Source organism: Mauremys mutica, chromosome 19 (assembly GCF_020497125.1).
Source record: "Mauremys mutica isolate MM-2020 ecotype Southern chromosome 19, ASM2049712v1, whole genome shotgun sequence".
In the NCBI taxonomy this organism is placed as follows: Eukaryota; Metazoa; Chordata; order Testudines; family Geoemydidae; genus Mauremys; species Mauremys mutica.
Genome location: NC_059090.1, coordinates 6849376 through 6873626, shown reverse-complemented (window position 1 = coordinate 6873626; position 24251 = coordinate 6849376). Strand labels below are relative to the sequence as shown.

At 44.4% G+C, this 24251-nt stretch overlaps 1 protein-coding gene across 6 annotated transcripts in view; it reads right to left on the bottom strand.

Moving 5' to 3' along the window:
* LIG3 (DNA ligase 3) overlaps positions 1-22614 on the bottom strand; it is a 32999-nt gene extending 10385 nt beyond the window's left edge. For 2 of the 6 annotated variants that reach the window (XM_044994116.1, XR_006574427.1), the window contains exons 1-13: positions 17193-17308; positions 15973-16554; positions 14232-14375; positions 11457-11654; positions 10807-10958; positions 9848-10014; positions 7022-7099; positions 6732-6900; positions 5916-6071; positions 4091-4222; positions 3268-3347; positions 2421-2508; positions 471-548 (exon numbers count right to left, since the gene is read on the bottom strand). In XM_044994116.1, coding sequence (XP_044850051.1) covers positions 471-548; positions 2421-2508; positions 3268-3347; positions 4091-4222; positions 5916-6071; positions 6732-6900; positions 7022-7099; positions 9848-10014; positions 10807-10958; positions 11457-11654; positions 14232-14375; positions 15973-16534 — 2004 coding nt within the window. In that variant the 5' untranslated portion in view covers positions 16535-16554; positions 17193-17308. Of the gene's footprint in view, positions 1-470; positions 549-2420; positions 2509-3267; positions 3348-4090; positions 4223-5915; positions 6072-6731; positions 6901-7021; positions 7100-9847; positions 10019-10806; positions 10959-11456; positions 11655-14231; positions 14376-15972; positions 16555-17192; positions 17309-22565 lie in introns of those variants that run through there. The other 4 variants (XM_044994119.1, XM_044994117.1, XM_044994118.1 and 1 more) reach the window with 4 other exon arrangements.
* Positions 22615-24251: the final 1637 nt, after the last annotated feature.

Genomic DNA, 24251 nt, shown 5'->3' with positions numbered 1-24251 from the left:
ATTTTACAAACAGGGAAACAGAGGTATGGGGAAATATAGTGACATGTCTATCGTCACACAGAGCCATGACTAGAACCCATGTTCCCTGACTCCCAGTTCGGTGCCCAGCCACTGGGCTACACAGCTATAGGCACAAGAGCACAATACAGCCCTGCTTCAGGGACATCAAACGCATTTAGATAACCAGGAGACCAGATGGCAGGAAAACAGTACGTGAGTGGGGAAGGAAGTGAGAACAACACTGGTTTAGGTAAGAAGCAGTAAGTCATCTGGAGCTCGGATGAAATCCACTGTACGGCATTCTCGGCATAGTTCAAAGGCTTTTATCTACTTAAGAGCAGAGTTCAAGGTAAGATCAGATTAAAACAATTGTACATTACACATGGTGCAATCTTCTCCTGAGAAATTATTACTCCCAGGTTCCAGAGGACGTCTCAGCAAGGAAAGATCATGACCACAAGCAGACTTGCCTTTATATCTTTCAGCACCAGTCCTTCCAGCCCCTCGCGGATGACTCGATTGATCATATCTGCCAGATCTGAAGCTTTCTGGAAGGAAAAGGAAACTGTTGTGATAAGATTACCCTACCAGATGGGGCTGTGTTCATGGACAGTCCTGTGCCTACCGTTACAGCTCTCAGGCACGAGCAGAAATGCATAAAGAAAATGAAGTGACTGCAAGGGAAATGAACAAGAAGCCAGTTTCAGCAGGTGATTTTCAGAAAGACAAGTCCCACTACCTGCTTTTCTCTATTGTCAGTCTGGGCATGTAATGACTACTGCCACCAATATCTCCAAACACAAAGAACGGTCATTGACCTTACAGTAAATGTGGTTATGCTAGATGTGTCATCCAAATGGATTCCAATTCTGGTGCACGTGACTCCACACATGCGAGAGCAGAGTCTTTTGGCTGGCAGGGTCTCTCGGGGCTGTACTTAAGTCTTTGACATCCTCATGCTCCTCACCTACAGGTATAAGACGGTGGAGCAGACCCAACTGTCCCTCAGTTCCTTCGCCATATAGCATCCAGATGATATAAGACTCTGTTGTAGTGGAAGAGGAGGAGGGCTGGTCGTGGAATCCATGTGGTCTACACACTCACTAAGGTAAGTAACTGTTCTTCAGGTGATTGTCCATATGGATTCCACTTCTGGTGACTAGAAGGCAGTAATCTCATTCAGTCCTATTTAAATGACAGCAGGACAGCTCTACCAAAAGCAGGCATCAGACCTTGATGCCTCAGTGAAGGTATAGTGCTGCGTGAAAGCATGGATTGACGTCCACCTGTTGAGATATCTCAAATCTAGAATCAGGTGCTAGCTTCCCTTGTTATCTAATCCCCAAGAAGATCAGTAAAACCTCTTCCCTCTGATTTCCAAATGCACCTCCGTCCACCGCTCCAAGATTTAGAAGGAAATCCACTTGTTCTAACAGTAGCAACAGGGAATGAGGTGGGAAGGAAGCAACTGAAATTGGATGGAATATCCCTTGTTATAATTTCTAAGAACCATTAATCTGAGTCCAGGCCTCCCAAAAATAAAAAAAGGTGTTGCCAAAGAGGGGGCGGGGGAAAGAGGCATAAATCTTGGAATGGTTCTGATTGGCTCTCAACGATGGTGACAAACTTGGTGTGAGGTAGGCACAAGGTGTGCAGTAGGGGACAAAGAGGCAGAGGGCCTCCTGTGCTGGAACCCCTGTTTCTCTCTCAGTGGCTCCGATTGTGCATTGTAGTAATAAGCAGAAAGTCACTGCTTCCTCCTAGGAGCTGGTGTGCAAACTCCCAACGAGTGGAGAGTGGCTCTTGAATCTTTCAAAGCATGCAGGGATTCATCAGTAAATGCACTGAACAGATCACAGCCTTCAAATGGACAGTCCCCAATAGTCATTTGGACCCCTCTCTTTCAGTATTTCCAAAGATTAGAGCCATGAAGCCTTGCTCATGTTGATGGAAGGGGACACTGACCAAGCTGCTCTATCTGAAGCATCTACTGCAGCCAGCAGTGATGTTTGGGCTACTAACTATCTCTCACTCGCAATGGATTTCAGCTTCTCCCTATGTTCCTGCAGGAGCTTCTTTAACTATACTATTAACTAATCTACGAAAAATTGCATGGTGCATAGAGTAAGCAGACGGACACAACAAAGGTTCCATATTGCTGCCACAGATAGTAAGAAATGATGAGCCCACTCCACCCTTTATGCCCTCAAGCAGGAGAGCAGGTGCAGCACTGAAAGCCAAAAGAATCTGAGCACACCAGAAACGGAATCCAGGAGGACAATCACTCGGATAACAATCACCACAATTGCACCACTAATTATACTGCTGCTCCATTAATCATGGGGCTGCAAAGAGCCCAGTTCATAGGCCAGAGAGATTACGATTTAAGATGCCTTTTTACTCGTTGAAACTGAACTCACTGTGACATGCTTCATCTCGGAGAAGAGTATCCGGTTGGGGATTTCCACCATGTTATCATGGAGAAACTTTCGACGCTCACGCAGGGGCCTAAGAAACACAGTACAGACACATCAACCAATGAGAAGCAAAAGATCCCCATCAACATGAAGTACTAGTCACGCGAACATTTAAACAACACTTAGCAAATGCCTTCCTACATTTATTTCCACACAGAGAAGTGGAAAGTTCTGTTTTTAACAACAACTTGCACTTATAGCACTGATAACGCAAGGATCTCAAAGTGCTTTGTCAATACTGAGCAAGCCTCTCGACCCCTCTGTGAATTAGGTGGTCTTCATTACACATAATATATTACATATACGTTATACAAATGAAGTGTGGCACACAGGAGTGACCTGCCAAAGCTCACAACAGGAGTAGTTAGTGGCAGAGTTCTGAACAGAACCAAGAAGTCCTGGCTTCTACTCTGTTGCTCTTAAATGTTGACCACATTGTAAGTAGCACTAAAAATGTAGGGGTTTTATTTCCTTCCCAGAATTCTGGCTGGAAATCTGTGTCCTATATTCCATTTGCCAGTATGCCAGCCAGAATTTTGAGGAGGAAAATATGCAGAGCTATCTTCAGACTACGGTTGATATTTTCACAAGTGCCTCACTTAAAAGCCCAAATCCCGTTTTCAAAAGGGACTTGGGTACTTAGGAGCCTAAATCCCACAGTCCTTCAGTGTGACTTAGGCTCCCAAATGCTTAAGTCAGTTTTGAACATGGAATTTAGGTGCTTTAGAAAATGTTGCCCTACACCTATTTCTCCATCCTGAACATCAGTGAAGCTGTTTGCCAAACACACCTGTCCATCAGGCTGGTCTCATTGAAATAGATGCAGTCAAACACGAACAAGCAGACATTGGCATCCTGGAAAGCAGCTTTCTGCAAAACATTTAAGATCAAAGAAATCAATCTGTTTTTACCATCAAAAGTTATTATGCAAGCAGGAACACAGGAGAAATGTGACTATATGCAAAGTGCTCTCAAGCATACAGAACACTAAACAGAAAAATATTTTCTCCCCTCTTTAATCTTTCATGCTAAAATTGTATTTTGCAACAGCCATAAACATTCTTACGAAGCCTGATTTAAATTTACAGCGTCTCTTTACGCACAAATAAAACATGTTAATTTCCAAGTGACCCGGTAATAAAAGCTACATGATATTAATGGCTTAAAGCAACCCAAGTAAAAGGAGTTACTGCTCTGAGGAAAACCCAAACAAACCTTCCATTGATTTCAGATAAGCGGCTCCTTAGAAATCAATAAAACAAACAGTTCCAATTTAATTTTCAGTTTATGGCCCTGATCCTCACCTCAGTCTGAGCTTTAAAATCATACTGATGAAGACCTAAAGCTCAGGTCAGTATCATTCTGTCCTTTTTCACCTGCTAAAGAATGTTGCACACAATGGCAGAGAAGCCTGTAAGTGACTGATTTTTCCTGGCAATCTTTTTTTGATATCCATCCTGGGTTGAAGTTTCCCAAACCTCTGGACCACCATTTGATCAGATGATCTTCTGATAATCTGGTGCACCTTGCCTCAGCTGTACCTTCTAATTTAAACAACCAGCTTTAACCTTCAGACTGCGGCAGCCACACATGGCAAGTGCCCACTTTGGTACCTTATGCACTCCAAGGGTCCCGAAGGGGAGCGGTTTGCCAGCTTTGTTGTCAATCAGAAGAACTTCTGCATCCAGGATCATACTATGTCCACCAGGGAAAGCCTGGGGGATGAAGTCCTTAAAATGGGCTACCTGAAAAAGCACATAGCAGTGACTTACTTTCCTTACACTCTCTAAGTCTGCCTAGGGGTCTGTCTCATTCTTTTAGCAAAGATAGGGGCCCCCACCCTTCATGCAGTCCTGGGAGGAAAGCAAACACAGCAACGCACACAATATTTTCCACTCAGAATGCAATGTGCTTGGCTGGACAGCTTCTCACTATCCCAGCAGCAAGCGATTGTACACTGGAGAGAGAACTGAACTAGAGCTGTAAACACATGGGAACACACCGGCAGTATCCTGCAGGAGGAGCAATTTCCCCTTTTCAACTTTGTGTAACAGATAAGGCTGTAGTATTAAACACACTGCAACCATCCATAACACAATGCCATTCACAAACCCCACCACATCCTACTGAAACTAACCCATGCCATGATGGCAGCCAAAGCATCCCTGACAAAGAGGTGTAGGAGAGACGGGGGTAGGTACAAAGGAGAGGCAGAATCATAACCCCTCAGACTTTCCCGGGGCAGGAGAGGGAGTTATGGAGAAACATGGAAAGGAGAGGCAGGAGGGAGGAAGCAGGTTTGTATACAGGACACGAATTCTAGAAGATGGAGAGTGAGTTCAGACTTAGGCTTTCAGAACAAAGTCTGAGCCTCTCCCTGTGCCTCAGGGTATGAATCAGTTCTCTCACACGCCATAAATACTCCTCCTAACGTAAATCTTACCAAATGGGACAAGTGTTCAGCATCATTCACCTGCTTTCACACACGGTGTCTCTGAATCAAAGCAAGTGTGGTGTCAAAATGACACAACCCTCAGTTCCCAGCAGTTCCTGGGCATTTCCCACAAATTACAGGATTAGAAAACACTTTATAGCGACAGACTCAAAGAGCTCAATCTATTTATCGTAACAAGGGTTAAGGGGTGACTTGATTACAGGCTACAAGTAACTACACAGGGAACAAATATTTAATAATGGGCTCTTCAATCTAGCAGAGAAAGGTCTAATATGATCCAATGGCTGGAAGTTGAAGCTAGACAAATTCAGACTGGAAATATGGCAAGAATTTAGAATGAGGAGAGTAATTAAATCATTGGAACAATTTACTGAGGATACTGGTGGATTCTCCATCGGACAATTTTTAAATCTACATGGGATATTTTTCTGAAAGATCTGCTGTAGGAATTATTTTGGGGAAGTTCTCTGGCTTGTGTTGTACAGGAGGACAGACTAGATGATCACAACGGTCCCTTCTGGCCTGGGCCAAGATCTCACACATCCATACTGCACTATGCAGACCTTTTGATTTGGGTGTGCAGCTTGAGCTGTATCCACACTGCAAAATGACAGGGCTTGCACCCAAGGACCCAACCCCCTAGAAGGGTCCTACGGACCCAGGTCCTGAGTGCTTGCTGACCCAAGTCTGACTGCTTTGGGTGTGGAAGAAAGCAGGGCTTAGGGTCAAACCTGAGTCAGAGCCCGGGCTTACTGTGCAGCATAGACATGCCCCAAGAGGTTAACAATGAATTCTGCCCACAGTGTTGAATGCAGCTGTCAAAATTCATAGAACATTTGATATGGTACACAATGGTCTGCAACAGACACTGGGCTTCTTGGCTCCAGGAACTGCTGGGGAATTCACAGTTTATCACACGAGCCCGGAGAGGAGAAAAGCAAACAGAAGGCAAGTTACAAAAGGGAGCTTAGGACTCTGCTTACTTTGTGAGGGAGGACGGGTTTGAGGCTTCGGCTGAAGTAGCTGAAGTGATCTCCATTCTTGTGGACCTGAACTCGTTCCCCATCGTATTTGATCTCTGCATACATCCCATTGGGGCACTTCTTCATGGCGTATTCGATTGACTTGCAGGCTTCAGCCTTACAGAAGACAGGAAAGAAGAATCCCATGAAAACTTCACTTGTGAAGGTAGTGACTGGAATTACTTTAAAACTAGTTTCTTGGAATGACAGATTTCCTGCTGACGAGTTCGTGTTATCAGGGAATATCTCCTGACCTTCAGACCAAGTTCTCTGTTTCTTAATTTAACTCAGTCAATCTTATTTAGAACTCCGTCTCACTCCATGTAACTTCACCTCTTCCAAATATTTAGAGGCTGTAAGTACCTTGTTCACCTCTAGTGACCACTTAGCCAAGATAGAAATATTTAGTTCTCTTTTGTTCCAACAAAAGAAAAACAAACTATCTGAAGCATTGTGCCCCAAAAGAGCAGAAATGATTTTCTACAAAACTTCCCAAAGAAAAGCCAGAAGAAACCGAAGAAACATGAGTTCCAGAGAGAGATTTTTGCTTATGTCACACATCACTACAATAACACTTATACAACACTCTTCGTGCAGGCCTCTCCATGGAAGAGAAGTTTAAAGCTAGGTACCATATCTGTGCCTCGCACCCCATCACCCCATCTTGCATAACCATTTATGCATCTATTGATCCTTAAAGGTCAGAATCTCAAGACAGTTTGTATGAGGATCCTCATCTCTCCCTCCTATGTAAGGTACTAAGGAAATCCACATTACCAGCATGGGCTGAACAGGGGTCATCAGTGAGGCCTGTACGCTGAGGGTTCGCTTCAGACCTGGCAACTTCTCAGTCTCCTGCTGGTTCCTCAGCACTCGCTCCACCACATTCTGGAGATTGCGTGAGGCTTTGAATGCCTCATAAGCATTAGGATCTAAAGCATCCAACCTTTAAACAATTAAGGGGGAAAAAGAAAGTCACCCTCTCAAGTCAAACCTCTCTGCAGACAGTTAAGGAGGCTGCTGCCTGCTTCCGTTTTTACGTCTCAAACAGTAAATGTGGAACTCACACGTGCTTTGCACCAGCATTCATTTTCAGATCATGCTTTATTAGCCGGATGATGCATTTTAGGTCATTCCCTGTGCACCTAAAATGAAAAGAGGATTCAATCAGAAGATGTTCATCTGAACTACTCCTTCCCTTAATAATAGGGAAAGGAATCTGCTCCAAACCTCAGCACCACAGGATAAACAATGCAGCAGAATGAGAGTATGACTACACAGAAGCAGAAGTTAAAGATGAGGACCCTCTTCTATCTAATCTGAGTCCCATAGAGTTTTTAGCTTATATAGGGTCACTACAATAGCAGTTACATAACACAGTGTGGGCCTCTCTGCAGAAGAGCAGTTTAAAGCCATGCCACCAGCCCCCCAGTCACTGCAACATACTTTCTAGAGCTCTGAATGACTGAGGAAATGGCGCTCCCATCACTTTCCTTGGAAAGCGAGGTGTATAATTGATCTCACTGTTACATGTGTGTTATGCAAATCACGAGGCAGATGGCATAGCTGCATTTCAGCAATACCATCACTGTCCATGTTGGAGGTATGCCCACTGTCTGCTGAAGTTAGAGCAGATACAAGCCACACACTCAGCAGGTCACAGTACTGGAATCAGGGTGTCTGGTATTGATTGAAACACTTGCTCAACTCCCAACAATCTATGCAAATAATCAAAAGAAATGCATTATGGGGATGGCTCAGCTAGTGATCTAAACTTTAGAATAAGGCTCCCAAAATCTCCAGAAGCATAGGTTCAAATCCCAGCGGGGTCAAAGCCTTTCATCCTTCAGCAGGAAACTGAGTTCCACGCAATTTACTGCATCTGGTGGTGAGTGGGCTTTTAGAAGAGACGGTGTGTGAAATGTCTAGATATTAAAGATGCCACAGGATTTAACACAGGGATTTGCCCTTTTCTCACTGTTGCACAATGGGTTATTTAGCTGATACAGTCATCTCTGGGAGGAGGGCTATCCAGTGCTGTTCTACGCATATAGTCTGCAATGATGCTACATAAGAGGTCAGAGGATAGACTTCTTTGTATCAACCTTCAGACCAGCATTTCTCAAACTGGGGTCTGAGAGGGTATTCCGGGGGTCCGCCAGCCCCTCCCTCCCTCCCTCAACTCCTCTCCGTCCTTCCCACCACCTCCTGCATGCTGGGGAACAGCTGTTCAGTGGCGTGCAGGAGGCACTGGGAGGGAGGGGGAGGAGGTGATCAGCATGGCTGGTGGACCCCGTAGAGTACCTACCTTCAGTTCCCCAGCATGCAGGAGGTGCTGGGATGGAGGGGGAGGAGTGGGGACGGGACATGCTTGGAGGAGGGGGTGGAAAGAGGCGGGGAAGAGGAGGGGCAGGGGTGGAGCCTTGAGGGAAGAGGTGAAGTGGGGTTGGGGATGATTCTCTCAAGTCAATATTTTCCAGTGAGGGACAAAAGAGACCAACTCCAAGACAAATTAAAGGAGAGTTTAAAAAGATTGAGAACATGTAGAATCTGGGAAAAAAATGAAAAAACTCAAGAAGATCTCGCTGCAAACTCCAAGGAATTCATTCTTTTGGCAATAACTGGCAATAGAATAAGAGCATATTTGCAGAAATCAAGAAACAAGTACTTGACACAGCCATTAGGAAAAGCAAACAGGAAGCTGGCCGAAGTGGAGCTCTTATCACACATCAGTTGAGAAAAAACTGATGGTGGTAACAGTTCAGTCTCACTGACAAAGAGGGTAAACACTAACTTCTGCACTATGTAGCATTCCTATCCACGTCAGCTGAATCATGAACTAAGTATAGATGGAACGAAGTGTCAAATACTTGATTTTAGACAGAGGAGTGACAAGTCTGTGTGGCATGGTAAATATCAGGGTCCATATTTTTAAAAGTAATTTTGGGTGTCCAACGTGAGATGCTTTCACGGATCTGATTTTCAGAAAGTGCTGGGCACTGCAAATCAGGCCCCTTTAAGGTATCAAAAGTTAAGCACCCAAAAATTGAGGCACTAAAAATAATTTGCTACACTGTAACATCTTGGCCCAAGTGTTTATCATTATTCAGGTCTGGAAGGATCAATTCAAAAGCCTTACTATGGTTAAAGAACAAAAATGTATGAGATTTTACACTCTTACAGGCCCAAAAATATATGGCTTGAAGGACTTCACAGTGTCCTTCAAATTTAATCCCTACAGTAATTCTATTTCTTCATATACAGAAATTGTAGAAAGATAGTTAACAACTTCATTTTGAAATGTAACAAATTAATGTAAGTTAAAAATACAGTAACTGGTCCATAGCCAGAAACCTATATGGTGACTGAGCAAGACACATGCTCAGGTTCTTTAGTTTTCTTCCCTCACAGTGGCTGAGAACAGCAGCTTTACATACAGATTAGATCAGAAGTTTCTCTGTTGACCTTCTGCTCAATGCTGGTGCTAGATACTGACTTGATAGCCAAGACTGAAATTCTTTACACACAGCATGAGCAAAAGCAACACGCTCTCCACCCACGCTGATCAGTACTCAAATGAGATTCAACTCCGCCATTGAAGGACCCTTTATAGAGGCGAGGAGCAAGTTCAGTCTTAATGGCCTTTTCAGTCAGTAACAATTGTGGTTATAGTTTTTAATGTGCACACTTATCCACTAGGAACTGCACTGAGGCCTACACATTTCACACAGACTGTCAAAAAGCCAGAATGCAAAGACTACCAACGTGGGCTGGATTCAAACCAGTTATCTAAATGCAAGAGACAGATCCTTATCCCCTTAAAAAATAACCAGAACCACTCACTGATTTGTGTTTACGGCCTCAGAGTCAGCTTTACCAGCGTCTCACCCTACCTGCTAGTGATATCCTGCAGCACACTTTGCTGCTCGTCCTCCTTGGAAAGCTTTGAAAGTTGAGTGAGGAACTCATCCACCTCCTGGATGGTAAGGAGACTTTTGGCAGCAGGAGGGCAGGACTTGCTCTCTTCAAAAAAGATGCGCACAGTTTCGGAAACATCTCCCTGTCTCCAAAACAAACAAAACCAGGGTGTTTATCAAACCTTTGGCAGGAGACTAAGGCAAAAGGGATGGAGATGACGTATGGGTCAATAATTAGATCTTTAGTAGGAGGGGAAAAAGGGAGTTTGATGCCTGACCTCTATGACTGGGTCACAACCAAAGAGCAAGAAAGACCATCCCAGTGCTGTCTGTTGGTCTTCCTAGCCATTTCTTTTTTAAGTGGTATACGCAAGACACAGACATTGTGTCCTGCTGTCATTATATTTTCCACCACTGCAACATTTGGGGCCTTTAACTTCCTCACCATGAATGCAATCTTGTAGCGTTTATGTGCTGTGAATTCTTGCTGTGTTCACTGGAAGCTAGTACACTCTAAGCCTACAGAAGTGGACCCATCATCGTCGTTTGGGTTATAATTGTGCTTTTATTTTAAAGTAAGTCCTTGCAAAACAATCAGTTAAATGGAACAAAACAAGAACCCCTGGGGTAGCGGCAGCAAACATTTCAGTGTGTCAGGTGTGACCAGTGTATTGTTCATAACTTTTGCATTAGCATAGCTTTAGTCCTGGATGCTAGGGATTAACTGATGTGCATCGTAACGCTAGCCTGCATTCTGTTGGAATACCATTATACATTCCCAGTTTGTGGGAAGCTTCATTATGAAAGAGAACCACCAACTCCAGCTCTGAAATCTTACAGTCCTTTCAAGTGAAGGAAAGTGTGCATGGTTTCAGTATCAAGGGGCTGAATAGTGAGAGATGAAATTAACATGCAGCCTCCATCCCTTTACTGACCTGCTCTAGGTCTCGGACCATCTCCTCCTGGCTGCAATTGAAAATCCTGCTGAACAGCTTGACAATCTGCTTGTCATTCAAGTTGTAAACACTTTTAATGACACCTGGTAATAGCAGCTTAATAGTCAGGTAGAGGTCACCATGGAAGCCATCTGGAAAAGGGCGTGTGCATCATTAGAAACCGTCAGATATTGGTCTCAGTGACAGGCCATAGATTCATGTACGCAGGGGCCCGGCAGGTAAATACTAACTCTAAAAGACAGCAACACAACCATGGCCCACCATGTGTTGCCCTATGGGGTACTACTCTACATTCAAGGCACCTCCCCGTTGGTCCCCCATAGCTAATTCTGTTACTGCAAATTTAGCACCAGCTACCAACATTTCTCCTGATCCCACCACGGGACCCAGTCTTATTGAACTTATTATCTAGATAACAGACGAGAGCAAGGCAGTCCACACTGTAGGCACTGCCCACATCACAACAGAGACAAAAGTGGTGCAGCGCACAACTCTGTGAATCACATCTTACTCATGGACTTGACTGTCCTTTGTCCCCATCCCTGACATAAAGCTGGGTGGCCTTTGCAGTTCATTATTTTCAGATGCCCTCCCAACACCGAAAAATGCCAAGCAGGAGTCACACATACCTCCCGCAGTTCCTTTTTGCAAGAAGTCCTGAATGATCTGCGTCTTCACGTTATAGCTGGGCTTCTCGGCAACCATGGCGCACAACTTTCTGAACTCCCGCAGCAAGCAATCTTTGTGCTTTGGGTCACACTTCTTTGCAGAGAGGCTAGACTTGTGGGGAGAGCTTTCAGGGGCTTCATCAGAATTGCCCGGTTTAGCTGTACAAAAGGAGACATAGCATGTATTTAACTTTTAATAAGTAGGTTGGGATGATATGGTACAAACTTTGAAGACAAGGGTCACTACTGTCCAGGCAAATGAAAAGCAAGAACAATCCCAACAAGCTGGCAAAGCTTCAGACGTGAGTAGTGAAGTGCACAGCAATGAGATTTGTAAAAGCATGATTAAAAATCGGAATGTGCATTTTTAACAAAAAAATTCAACGACTTTAGTATGTACTTTGCACTCAGAGCACATGAGAATTTTCTGGAATTTATGAAATAAAGTTAAAATCTCAATGATAAATTGTCATGCTGACAGATCCTTTCATTTTATTCTCACTTTATAGGCAATTCTCCACTCCAGCATCAGGTTTCCCCAATATTCTCACAGCAAAAGGCAACCTTCAGTGGAAGGAAAAGGCTTGACAAAGCTGCAGGCTCCCTTACGATCCCTCCCTAACCATTTTTCATTTCTTCCCACTCAACTTCCAGAGGCAGGTGCCAAGACGGAGCCCATCCCACGAGCCACGAACTGGATCTGGACTCCTGAAGTACACTACAACCAGTTCATCCAAATAAAACAAATTCCAAGTCCCTGGATTTAACTAATTTGAAATTTGTTTTACTATGCAACAGGTGAACTTAAGGGGACACAATCCAATTTCCAGTTGCCTATGGATAAGCTAGGTTCTACTGTATAATGTAATTACTCTGTGTACCCAGTGAGCATCTGTTTGTCTTGATGTTACAGAGACAAGAGGATCAATACCCTAGCAATAACTTAATTAAACCCAGGCCTCTTTACTGCTCACAAGGTGATCATTCCCCTCTATTCGACATTGGTGAGGCCTCATCTGGAGTACTGTGTCCAGTTTTGGGCCCCATACTACAAGAAGGATGTGGAAAAATTGGAAAGTCCAACAACGGGCAACAAAAATGATTAGGGGGCTGGAGCACATGACTTATTAGGAGAGGCTGAGGGAACTGGGATTGTTTAGTCTGTAGAAGAGAAGAACGAGGGGGGATTTGATAGCTGCTTTCAACTACCTGAAGGGGGGGTTCCAGAGAGGATGGAGCTTGGCTGTTCTCAGTGGTGGCAGATAACAGAACAAGGAGCAATGGTCTCAAGTTGCAGTCGGGGAGGGTTAGGTTGGATATTAGGAAAAACTTTTTCACTAGGACGACGGTGAAGCACTGGAATGGGTTACCTAGGGAGGTGGTGGAATCTCCTTCCTTAGAGGTTTTTAAGGTCAGGCTTGACAAAGCCCTGGCTGGGATGATTTAGTTGGGGACTGGTCCTGCTTTGAGCAGAGGGTTGGACAAGATGACCTCTTGAGGTCCCATCCAACCCTGATATTCTATGATTCTAAGTTCAGGAACTAACCAGCAAATACTCAACTTATTACAGAAGCTTTCAGTTAACAGGATACTACTCCACTTGGGAGGGATGAAGCGATCTGCACAGCTTCTGGACAGTTATATTCTGAAAGCCATGAGAAATTTATTTCTATACTTGCCAACTCTGTGGTTTCCCTTCCATCACCCACAAGAAAGATGGATGCTCAATTTCTTAGAGCTACACTGGACAAAACTAGAAAATAGCATACGAGAATCCTATATGGGCAAGAAAGACTGGGTGAAATAATGGAGTCTTTCCATCTCTAGCTTCTGTTAGAGCACGACAAAATAACCTACAAAACCAGAGTTTGTCAAATACAATAAATACAAATACAATAAAACATGTTTACTGAATTTTCATTTAGAAATGAAGTTTTTTCCAGGGGTACCAAGGCAAAGAAGGGCTGTGCCCACATTTCTGCAATTTTGAGGGAAAGTGATTTTACTTTAACAAGTGTCATTAAATATTAAAGAAAATCCCAGATTGTGCTACCTGGTTTATTTCAGCCTCTCTTTCCGTAGAAAAGGGTGCAGTTTCCAAATCTAAAAGGCTCTTCAAAGAACCAGCCAGGTAGCCAGTGTAAGTCACAAAATAAAAACACTCTCCACTTCAATTATAGGTTTCAAAATATCATCATTGTTCATGCATACAATTGAATCCAGATCCTGCTCCCCCCTAATTTCAATCGGAGCTTTTCCACTGACAGGTGCAGCTCCTACTGATTACAGATAACCAGAGTCCACATTTGATCTAGATCAGTGGTTTCAACCTGTAGTCCATGAGCTCCTGGAGGTCCGCAGACTGTGTCTAAGATTTCCCATGGGGGCTGCATTTTTTAGGGGCTCACAAATGAAAAAGATTGGAAACCACAGATCTAGACTTATAAATACAGTTCTCCAGTCTCCTTACTCTTTCTGGGAAGAAGATTTGGTAGGTTTTATCCCTTTTGTACATATCACCAAAATAATGCAAACATCAGTTCTTTTATGACTGACAGCTTAGAAAACATTACTTTGTGTAGACAAAGTAAATAAAATATGAAGTTTTGTTCGTATTAAATCATTTCTTATTCACTAGATATAAACTACTGAGGTTTGACTCAAATTGAAGCTCCACTGCTAATGCTAATATTATAAGAGGAATGAAGATTCCCCCAGCACCAGCACAATTCCCACCTGTGAATCCAGAGAATTTCTTTGGTGATGGATTGGGGGTAGCTAGTAGCTCCTTCTTGGGACTGGTTATCTGTCCACTGGGGGAGAGCTTCGCCTGGATAGTCGCCTTTTTCTTAGGTGTGTTCGCCGCCTTGGAAGTGGCCTCTGTAGAACACAGTAAGAGGTAAAGCATCGGGGTCAAAGCAACCCGTAATCCCCAAAAACAAAATCAGGTAAGTAATTTACAACCCTTTGCAATGAACAACTTCTGTCAGAACTTAAAACAATTAACCCACATAACACCTGGAGGGAGGAGACAGGTAAACATTTTACAAATAAGAAAACAGAGTGGTTAAGCGATATTCCAAAACTCACAGCAAAACAGAGCTAGCTATGAATGTTAGCCAAGATTTGAGGCTCCCAGTGTCTTGCTCTCACCATCAGACAACAGTGCTTCCCTCTTCCACTCTCTTAGTGCTTGAATTCTGAGAATATATCTTCACTGCAGAGTTAACTCAGGCACTTGTTTAGCTGTTGCCTCTAACCCCACCGATCCACACGTAAAACACTCTCACGTGAGTTTAGGGATGCTTTAAACTTGGGTTAACTGGCCCATCTGTGGGGACAGGCTAGAGTCTGGGTGCCACTTTCATTCAGACTGGTAATCCTCCCCAAGGACAGACAAGTTCTCTCAACTCACTGGGAAATCAGAGCACCTCAGCTCACGGCAGTTCAAAGAACCATGGGATATGTTCCCAGAAGTTCTAGTGATACACAAGTGAGGGTGCAGCACCAGTGAGGACACAATAACTCAGGCATGCTTTGTGGTACGGCTTCTCACACTCAAACTAGGCTAACCCAGGCAATCATCCAAGTTAACTCTGCCATGAAGACATAGCCTGAGGATCATGGAGCAATGAGGAAGGATCCACTCCAAAGCCTTAGCTGCCACAACCTCTTTGGAAAAATATTAAGTTTTGATTCTTAGATGGTTTCTAAGGTAGCCAGGGTCTGTAACAACTGCAGAAGCAATGCACTCAGCCCCAGTGGAATGATACAAGGCTCCTCCTCTTTCAACAGTGACCACCGTCAACTGATTAAACAGCTAAATTATATGACAGACTCCAAAAGGTGAAAAGCTTTTCAAGGAGAGGGCTTAAAGATGAGAAATTTGTCAACAAAAGTCCTCAATTCAGACTGGGAACAGAAAAGAAAAATCACAACTCAGTGGAATAACTGGTGTTGTAGAAAACAAAAGTATAGAAGCAATACTGATGTTTGAAAAAGCAAAAGCAAATACTGCCAACTTCAGTGCAAGCAGGCCATTTTTAGGAAAAATTAGATGGTAAAGGCAGTGGCAACTAAGTGACAGCAACTGAAAATGGTGTGTGGAATTACAGCATACAACACTAGCTTCCAATCCTTCTTGGGCAAGTAGATTAATTTAACCAAAGAATACTTGCTAGCACCTGACACCTCCCATTCGCTTGTACATGAGGGAACTTGGGCTTCTCCAAATGCACGTCCTCACACCTCTGAATCTCCAGGATGGATTACAGCACCACTGACTGGAAAGCAGCCCATCCTAGAGACTCATTATAATGCAGAGGAAGAGACAACGGACCTAGTCACAAAGAACTGCAATTCCATTTACTGGTCCATATACTGTTGGATAGGAATCACTGACATACAGCATTGCCTAATATTACAGATTATTAAGGCCCAAGACAATGGCACAGAGCTTCTCCCTCAAGCATCTCACCTGAGATATGCTGGTTTATCATATCTTTCTCCGGATCCTGGAGCTCTTCCCAACCCTCCAAGTCTGTGATGTCCTCAATCTTCTTTGTTGTGGCCCGAGCCTTCTCTAGCTTCTCAAAAATGCACTTCACATGGTACCACTCCTTCATCTCCCCGCCCGACTCTGTGAAGGGGTTGGGGACCACCTTCCCAATGCGCACCATCCCCTTCAAGATCTTCTCCTTACATTTCTTACAGCCGGCTGTGCCGCGCTTGGCATAGTCCACGCAGTACCTCTGCTCCGCCATCTCATCAGGGACTGTGCAGCGCCTACGATGCCAAACATGCAAAGCTGAAGGAACAGCAAAGTCTTTAGCACAAGCTCCCCGGCTTCTGCTGGCAGAAAGGAGAGACTTATTTCTTACTAGCAAGTGGTACCAAGTAAATGGGTTGGCCACAGGGAGACCCAGAAGGCAACTTTCAAATCTCAATAGACAAGCCTGTCTCTGGGGCAAGCAAAGTCCTTCCCTTCTGCTTAGTGTCCTGGCAGTCTGCGAGAAGAGGATCTTGAAAACAGCAGGCATGCAGCTCCCTCGATGGACCACTAAGTCAGAGAAAAAGGGGAACAAAATAAGGCACCTTCCTAAGTCTCTGAGCAGCGTAAGTTGCCCCCAAGTATTGTCCCAAGCGCTTTCTCTGGGCTGAAAGCAGAGACACGTGAGCGAGCCATGCACATGCAACCGGGGAAAGGCTGTTTCCACGCCGGCCCGCACTCAGCGCCCCGTGCCGGGCCAAGCGAGCCGGGTGGAAGAGCCAGGCCCCGCCTGGGGAGCAGCCACTCGCCCGTGCCCAGCTTGGGGCCCGGGGTTTGCAGCAGCGCCGGGCACTGCCCGCCTGGGGAGCAGCCACTCGCCCGTGCCCAGCTTGGGGGCCCGGGGTTTGCAGCAGCGCCGGGCACTGCCCGCCTGGGGAGCAGCCACTCGCCCGTGCCCAGCTTGGGGACCCGGGGTTCGCAGCAGCGCCGGGCACTGCCCGCTCTGGCGGCCCGGCGGGAGCCGGGGAGGGGCCCGGGCAGTCTCACAGCAGAGGCCGCTCAGCAGACTCCGCAGCCGGGCCGGGACCCAGCCCCGCGGCTCTGGCCGGCGGCGGGAGACAGGCCGGGCCCCGGGAGAGGGGCCGCCTGAGGGAGCGGGGGACGCGCAGCCCCAGCCCCCTCCGCCACTGTTCCCGGGCCCTAGGCACCTGGTTCCGGCCGCCGCGCGCAGGAGAGTCCGGGGACTGACAGGCCCAGCCCCCTAGGCCAGCCCCGCCACCCCCGCGTCCCCTTTAAATCCGGGACTCGCGGCCACGCAGGCTGGCATCGCGCATGCGCAAGGGCCCGTGAGACAGGGCGGCTGGGCCGGGACAGGAGTAGGGCCCGCGGCTAATCCCGCCCTCTGGAACTGGCCACGCCCCTCGGGAGTGACTCCGCCCTCAGGGTTCGCCGGGCTTCTCTCTCGGGGCGTTTCACCCCCCTCTGCAGGAGAGACCCCCCCCCTCGATAGGGCCGCCAACCCTCCAGGATTGTCCGGGAGTCTCCAGGAATTCAAGATTAATCTGTAATTAAAGATTATGGCATGTGATGAAACCTCCAGGAATTCCACCAACCAAAGTTGGCAACCCCATCTGTCAACAACTCCCATCTCATAGTAGATCCCACCCCCTCAGCATAGACCCACCCCTTCAACACAGACCCCGCCCCTCATAACAAACCCCTCCCCCTCAGCAGAGACCCACCCCCTCAGCACAGATCCTGCTCCCTCAACACAGCCCCACCCCTGTCAACACAGCCCCACCCCTGTCAACACAGACCCCACCCCCTCAAGGCAACCCCCCCTCAGCACAGACCCCGCCCCTCATAACAAACCCCTCCCCCTCAGTACAGACACCCCCCCTCAGCACAGACCCCGTCCCTCATAACAACCCCCTCCCCCTCAGTACAGACACCCCCCCTCAGCACAGATCCCGCCCCTCATAACAAACCCCTCCCCCTCAGCACAGACCCACCCCCTCAGCATAGATCCCACCCCTCATAACAAACCCCGCTCCCTCAGCACAGATCCCTCCCCGTTACCACAGACCCACCCCCTCATCAGAGACTCCGCATCAGCATTGAAAACCCCACCCACTCAGCACAGACCCCATCGCCTTATGGCAAATCCCACTCCCTATTGTTGGTGCCACTAGGCCTGAGTAAACCAAAGTTGTGACTTTGGGCCTATGTGACCCAAAGTACCTTTATGTAAAGTGCTTTTGTTAGCCTTACTAAACTTTTGTAACCTTTTGTGTTATGTGCTAATTACTGGCAGTGGCAAGGTTGCTTGATACTAGATGTAGCCAATATTAAATAAGATAGGCGGAAAGCAGGTGCTGTAATTAAAGTTATATGCATGAGAACGTAGCCCCCACGGTGGGAAAGTACAGATAACTGATCACAGAAAAGTTGCTAACGAGCTAAGGTGGTTTTTTGCCAAGTATGACTTAACTGCTTCATGTGATTGCTATTGCAAAGTGTATTTGCTGCATGGGAATGAAAGGTGGGGGGGAGAGGAGGAGTGTGGGGGTAATGGGAATGCTTAGCTGAAGTTCTGTATAAAGAGAGGAAAACCGCTTGTATCGGTGTGCAGGATTTGAGAATGCTTTTCTCCCTGGCACCTATTTGGGCTCAAATAAACCTGGTTTTGCTTCTCCACCCTGGTGTGATAATTAGTGCGACGCACACCGGGCAACGAACCCTGCTGTTGCTCCGCCTCGGGCTCTTTGAGCCGGCAACACTATGACAAACCCCTCCCTCTCACCAGAAACCCTACTCCCTCATTCATAGATTCCAAGGCCAGAGGGGTCCATTGTGATCATCTAGTCTGGTCTCCTAGCACAGGCCAGAGAACTGCCCCCAAATCATTCCTAGAGCAGATCTTTCAGAAAAACATCTAATCCTGATTTAAAAATTGTCAGTGATGATCCCCTACCAGCGCCCTTGGTAAATTGTTCCAACGGTTAAATACTCTCACGGGTAAAAATGTATGCCTTATTTCCCATCTGAATTTGTCTAACATCAACTTCCAGCCATTGGTTCACGTTAGCCCTTTCTCTACTAGACGGAAGAGCCCTTTATCAAATATGTAGTCAGGTAGGTGCTGACAGACGTGAATCAAGTCATCCTTTAATCTTTTCTTTGTTAAGCTAAATAGATTCAGCTCCTTCAGTTTATCACTGTAAAGCAGGTTTTCTAATCCTTTAATCATTCTCATGACTCCTATCCGAACCCTCTCCAATTTATCAGCATCCTTCTTGAATTGTGGGCACCAGAACTGGACACAGTTTTGCAGTAACGGTTGCACCAGTGCCAAATACAGAGGTGAAATAACCTCTCTAGTCTTACTTGAGAGACCCCTGTTTATGCATCCCAGAATTGCATTAGCTCTTTTGGCCACAGCATCACACTGGGAGCTCATGTTCAGCTGATTATCCACTGTGACCCCCAAGTCTTTTTCAGAGTTGCTGCTTCTCAAGGTATAATCCCCCATCCTGTAAGTATGGCCTACATTCTTTGTTCCCAGATGCACACCTTTGCAGTTAGCCATATTAAAATACATATTGTTTGCTTGCACTCAGCTTACTAAGGCAATGTCTATGCTACCACTTCTGTCAGCAAAACCTATGTTGCTCAGGGGTATGAAAAAACACCCCCCATCCCCGAGCAACATAAGTTTTGCTGGCATAAGTGGTAGTGTGCACAGCATTATGTTGGTGGGAGAGCTACTCCCACAACATAGCTACTTTTGCTTGTTCCGGGTGGTTTAATTATGTTGACGGGACAGCTCTCTCCCACTGGCAGAGAGTGGCTACACAAGAGATCTTACAATGGCGCACCTGCATGGGTCTGTAGTGTAGGGTTAGGGTTAGAGTTAGATTGCTCTGAATCAATGACCTGTCCGCTTCATTATTTACCACTCCCCCAATTTTTGTGTCATCTGCAAACTTTATCAGTGATGATTTTATGTGTTCCTACTGGTGATTGATAAAGATATTAAATAGCATAGGGCCAAGAACCAATCCTGGTGGGCCCCAAGTGGAAACAGACCTGCTCAATGACAGTTCCCTGTTGACAGTTACATTCTGAGATTTATCAGCCAGTTTTAAATCCATTTAATGTGTGCCATAGTAATTTTATGTTGTTCTAGTTTTTTAAATAAAAATGTAATGCAGCACCAAGTCAAATGCCTTACAGAAGTCGACACCCTTACCTTTATCAACCAAACTTGTAATCTCATCAACAAAGGATATCATGTTAGTTTGACAAGATCTATTTCCCATAAACCCATATTGATTTGCATTAATTTCATTACCCTCCTTTATGTCATTATGAGGGCTGTCAATTAATTGCAGTTAACTCATGCGATTAACTAAAAAATATTAATTGCGATTAAAAAAATTAATTGTGAATAATCGCAGTTTTAATCGCACTGTTAAACAAGAGAAAACCAATAGAAATTTATTAAATATTTTGGATGTTTTTCTACATTTTCATATATATCTTGTCTTCTGTGTTGCAATTGAAATCAAAGTGTATATTTTGATTACAAATATTTGCACTGTAAAAATGATAAACAAGAAATAGTATTTTTCAATTCACCTCATACAAGTACTGCAGTGCAATCAATCTCTTTGTCCTGAAAGTGCAACTTACAAATATAGATTTTTTTTGTTGTGTAACTGCACTAAAAACCAAAACAATGTAAAACTTCAGAGCCCACAAGTCCACTCAGTCCTATTTCTTGTTCAGCTAATTGCTAATACAAACAAATGTGTTTACATTTGCAGGAGATAATGCTGTCCTCTTCTTATTTACAATGTCACCAGAAAGTGAGAACAGGCATTTGCATGGCACTTTTGTAGCCAGCATTGCAAGGTATTTATGTGCCAGATATGCTTAACATTCGGATGCCCCTTCATGCTTCAGCCACCATTCCAGAGGACATGCTTCCATGCTTCTTTAAAAAAATAATGCGTTAATTAAATTTGTGACTGAACCCCTTGGGGGAGAATTATACGTCTCCTGCTCTGTTTTACCCATATTCTGCCATATATTTCATGTTATGGCAGTCTCGGATGATGACCCAGCACATGTTGTTGTTCATTTTAAGAACACTTTCACAGCAGATTTGACAAAATGCAAAGAAGGTACCAATGTGAGATTTGTAAAGATAGCTACAGCACTCGACCCAAGATTTAACAATAGGGAGCATGCTTTCAGAAGTCTTAAAAGAGCAACACTCCAATGCAGAAACTACAGAACCCAAACCACCAAAAAAGAAAATCAAACTTCTGCTTGTGGCATCTGACTCAGATGATGAAAATGAACATCCACACTGCTTTGGATGGTTTTTGAGCAGAACCCGTCATCAGCCTGGATGCATGTGCCCTGGAATGGTGGTTGAAGCATGAAGGGACATGTGCATCTCTAGCGCATCTGGCACGTAAATATCTTGTGACGCCAGCTACAACAGTGCCATGAGAATGCCTGTTCTCACTTTCAGGTGACATTGTAAACAAGAAGTGGGAAGCATTATCTCCTACAAATGTAAATAACCTTCTTTGTCTGAGCGATTGGCTGAACAAGAAGTAGGACTGAGTGGACTTGCAAACTCTAAAATGTTACATTGTTCTATCTTTGAATGCAGTTTTTTGTACATATTTCTATATTTGTAAGTTCAACTTTCATGATAAAGATATTGCACTACAGTACTTGTAATGGGGAATTGAAAAATACTATTTCTTTTGTCTTTTTACAGTGCAAACACTTGTAATAAAAAATAAATATAAAGTGAGCACTGTACACTTTGTATTCTGTTATAATTAAAATCAATATATTTGAAAATGTAGATCCAAAAATATTTAAATAAATGGTATTCTATTATTGTTTAACAGTGCAATTAATCATGTGATTAATCATGATTTTTTTTTAATCGCTTCACAGCCCTAGTCATTATTAATCAAGTCCTGTATGAACTGCTCCATTATCTTGCCTGGAATCGATGTCAGGCTGAGAGGCCTATAATTACCCATGTCATCACATTTACCCTTTTTAAAAATTGGCACAACATTAACTTTCTCTCAGTCTTCTGGAATGTCAGCCATGAACTAAGATTTATTGAAAATCAACTTTAATGATCTAGCGAGTGGCTCAGCCAGCTCTTTAAAAACTCTTAGATTCAAGTTATCTGGACCTGCTGATTTACAAATGTATAACTTTAGAAGAAGCTCTGTTTAACATCCTCCAGAGATATTAGTGCAATGGAAAACCCCTCCTCTTCAACACAGATCCTACCCTATCATGGCAAACCCCTTCCCCTCAGAACATACCCTGCCCCCTCCTGGCAAATCCCACCCCGTGAGCACAGACCCCACCTCCTCATGGCAAACCCCTCCCCTTATGGTAAACCCCATCTCCTCAGGCCTGCCCATACACCTTGTGGCCCTAATTGCTTGAAAATCCATGGCCTGGAGATCATGATTGCAGTTACTAACCAGGAAAATATAGAAGTGTAAAGAAAAAATAAAATAACTTCTTACATGTTGGAAAGTTAGACACCTAGACTGGTTGTTGCCATGGATATAAACAGGTTCACCTTATATGACTTGCAGTCTAAGACCAGTACAGGAGCCAATAGGAAAGCAGGACTTCATTATCAACATTCCATTAGCTTTATAATGGAAAATAATGACCAGGACCCAAATCCTTAAATCTCAGGTTTTGGCCCAAAATTTTTTCACACATCTATAACACAGAACAAATTTAGTTGCTGCATTTATGGTACAGTGCTGGAAAGATTATCAAAGCAAAAGGTCACCCTCTCCAAATCTTCTGAGAATCCTTAAATTGATATTTTTTTGGGGGTCTGAAATTAAAGTATTGATGCAAGACTTATTTCAATTACATTCCAATGAATCCAATCTTCTCAGTATTGAGAAAATGTCCGGAATCACACTGTATCAAATAAAGGGAAGATGTTTGGAATTTTAATAACTGCTGTGAACAAATGTCTCTCTCCTCTATGGCCGCTAAAGTAGGTACTGAATCGGGGTATTAGCAGGAAAGAGATATGAGAAACAGACAGGATTACCGAAAACAAGCATGTACATGGAATTATTATTTGAAGAAAGGTGGAGTAATGCTGGTGAAATAAGGGATCAAGCTGCTGTATAATGAGCCTGTTCAGCTCAGTTGTACTAATTTATTTGCATATTATTTGTTAATTGGGTTTATTTTGATAGGGCTTAGAAAGGAAAGCCTATTGCAGATGGCAGAGCCACAACTAGAATGGTGTGTACACATTCACATTCATAATTTGTGTGTGTGAGAAGTGGTTTCCAAGACTTTCCCAGTTTCTGAAGTTAGAAAAGGTGTATGTTTGATTGACCCCTCAATTTATTTTCTTGGTCATCTCTGTTTGGGTGAAATTGACCTCTGAGTAGAAGGCTGTGCACCACTTAAGTTCCACTAGAAACCTGTCTTAAATGGGATTAGTGAGGTCTAGGACTTTTGCTGTTCCTCTGCACAGGGATGAATATCATCTGTTGAGAACTCGTAGACAAGGTACACTTTCATTCAGGTCATGTACATTCACACAGGTAGACAATGGGTTCTCATGGTTAACATGCAAACAAAATAGCTCTGATCTCAGGAGAACAAATTTCCTCTGCAATTGCACAGTTATTATGGTCCCAATCCAATGATGCCAATGAAAAGATTCCTGTTGACTGCAATGGGCTTTTGATCAGGTGAGTTACAAAACCGAATAAAAGTTGGGAATTTAACTCCCTTAGACTCCAGCACTCGCTAACAGGCAACTACTGGAAAGGGCAGACCTCTTTCAGCAACACACGGTCTCTGGATCTTCTGATGCGGCAACGGAACTCTAACCGCAGGGACATTATCTCTTCTAATACTAGTGTTGTGGTATCATTAAAAGCAACTAAATACCAAGGCTTTAAATTAAGACACAGGAATGCAGCACAGGAAAATTTCTAATGACGTTTTTTGTTTTTGTAATGATTCACAGACAAAACTGGACCCTGAATGAAAAAGGCCTTTGAAAACCCATGTTTAAAGAAAATAAGTAATTTTGACAGAAAAGGGGCATTGTGTTTTCCATAACTCCCCCACCCCAAATAGATTAAATAGGTAGGACGATCTACACATACTGAATATGATACTGAAATATCAAAATGAAGAATTGCTAAGTGGTAGGATCAAAA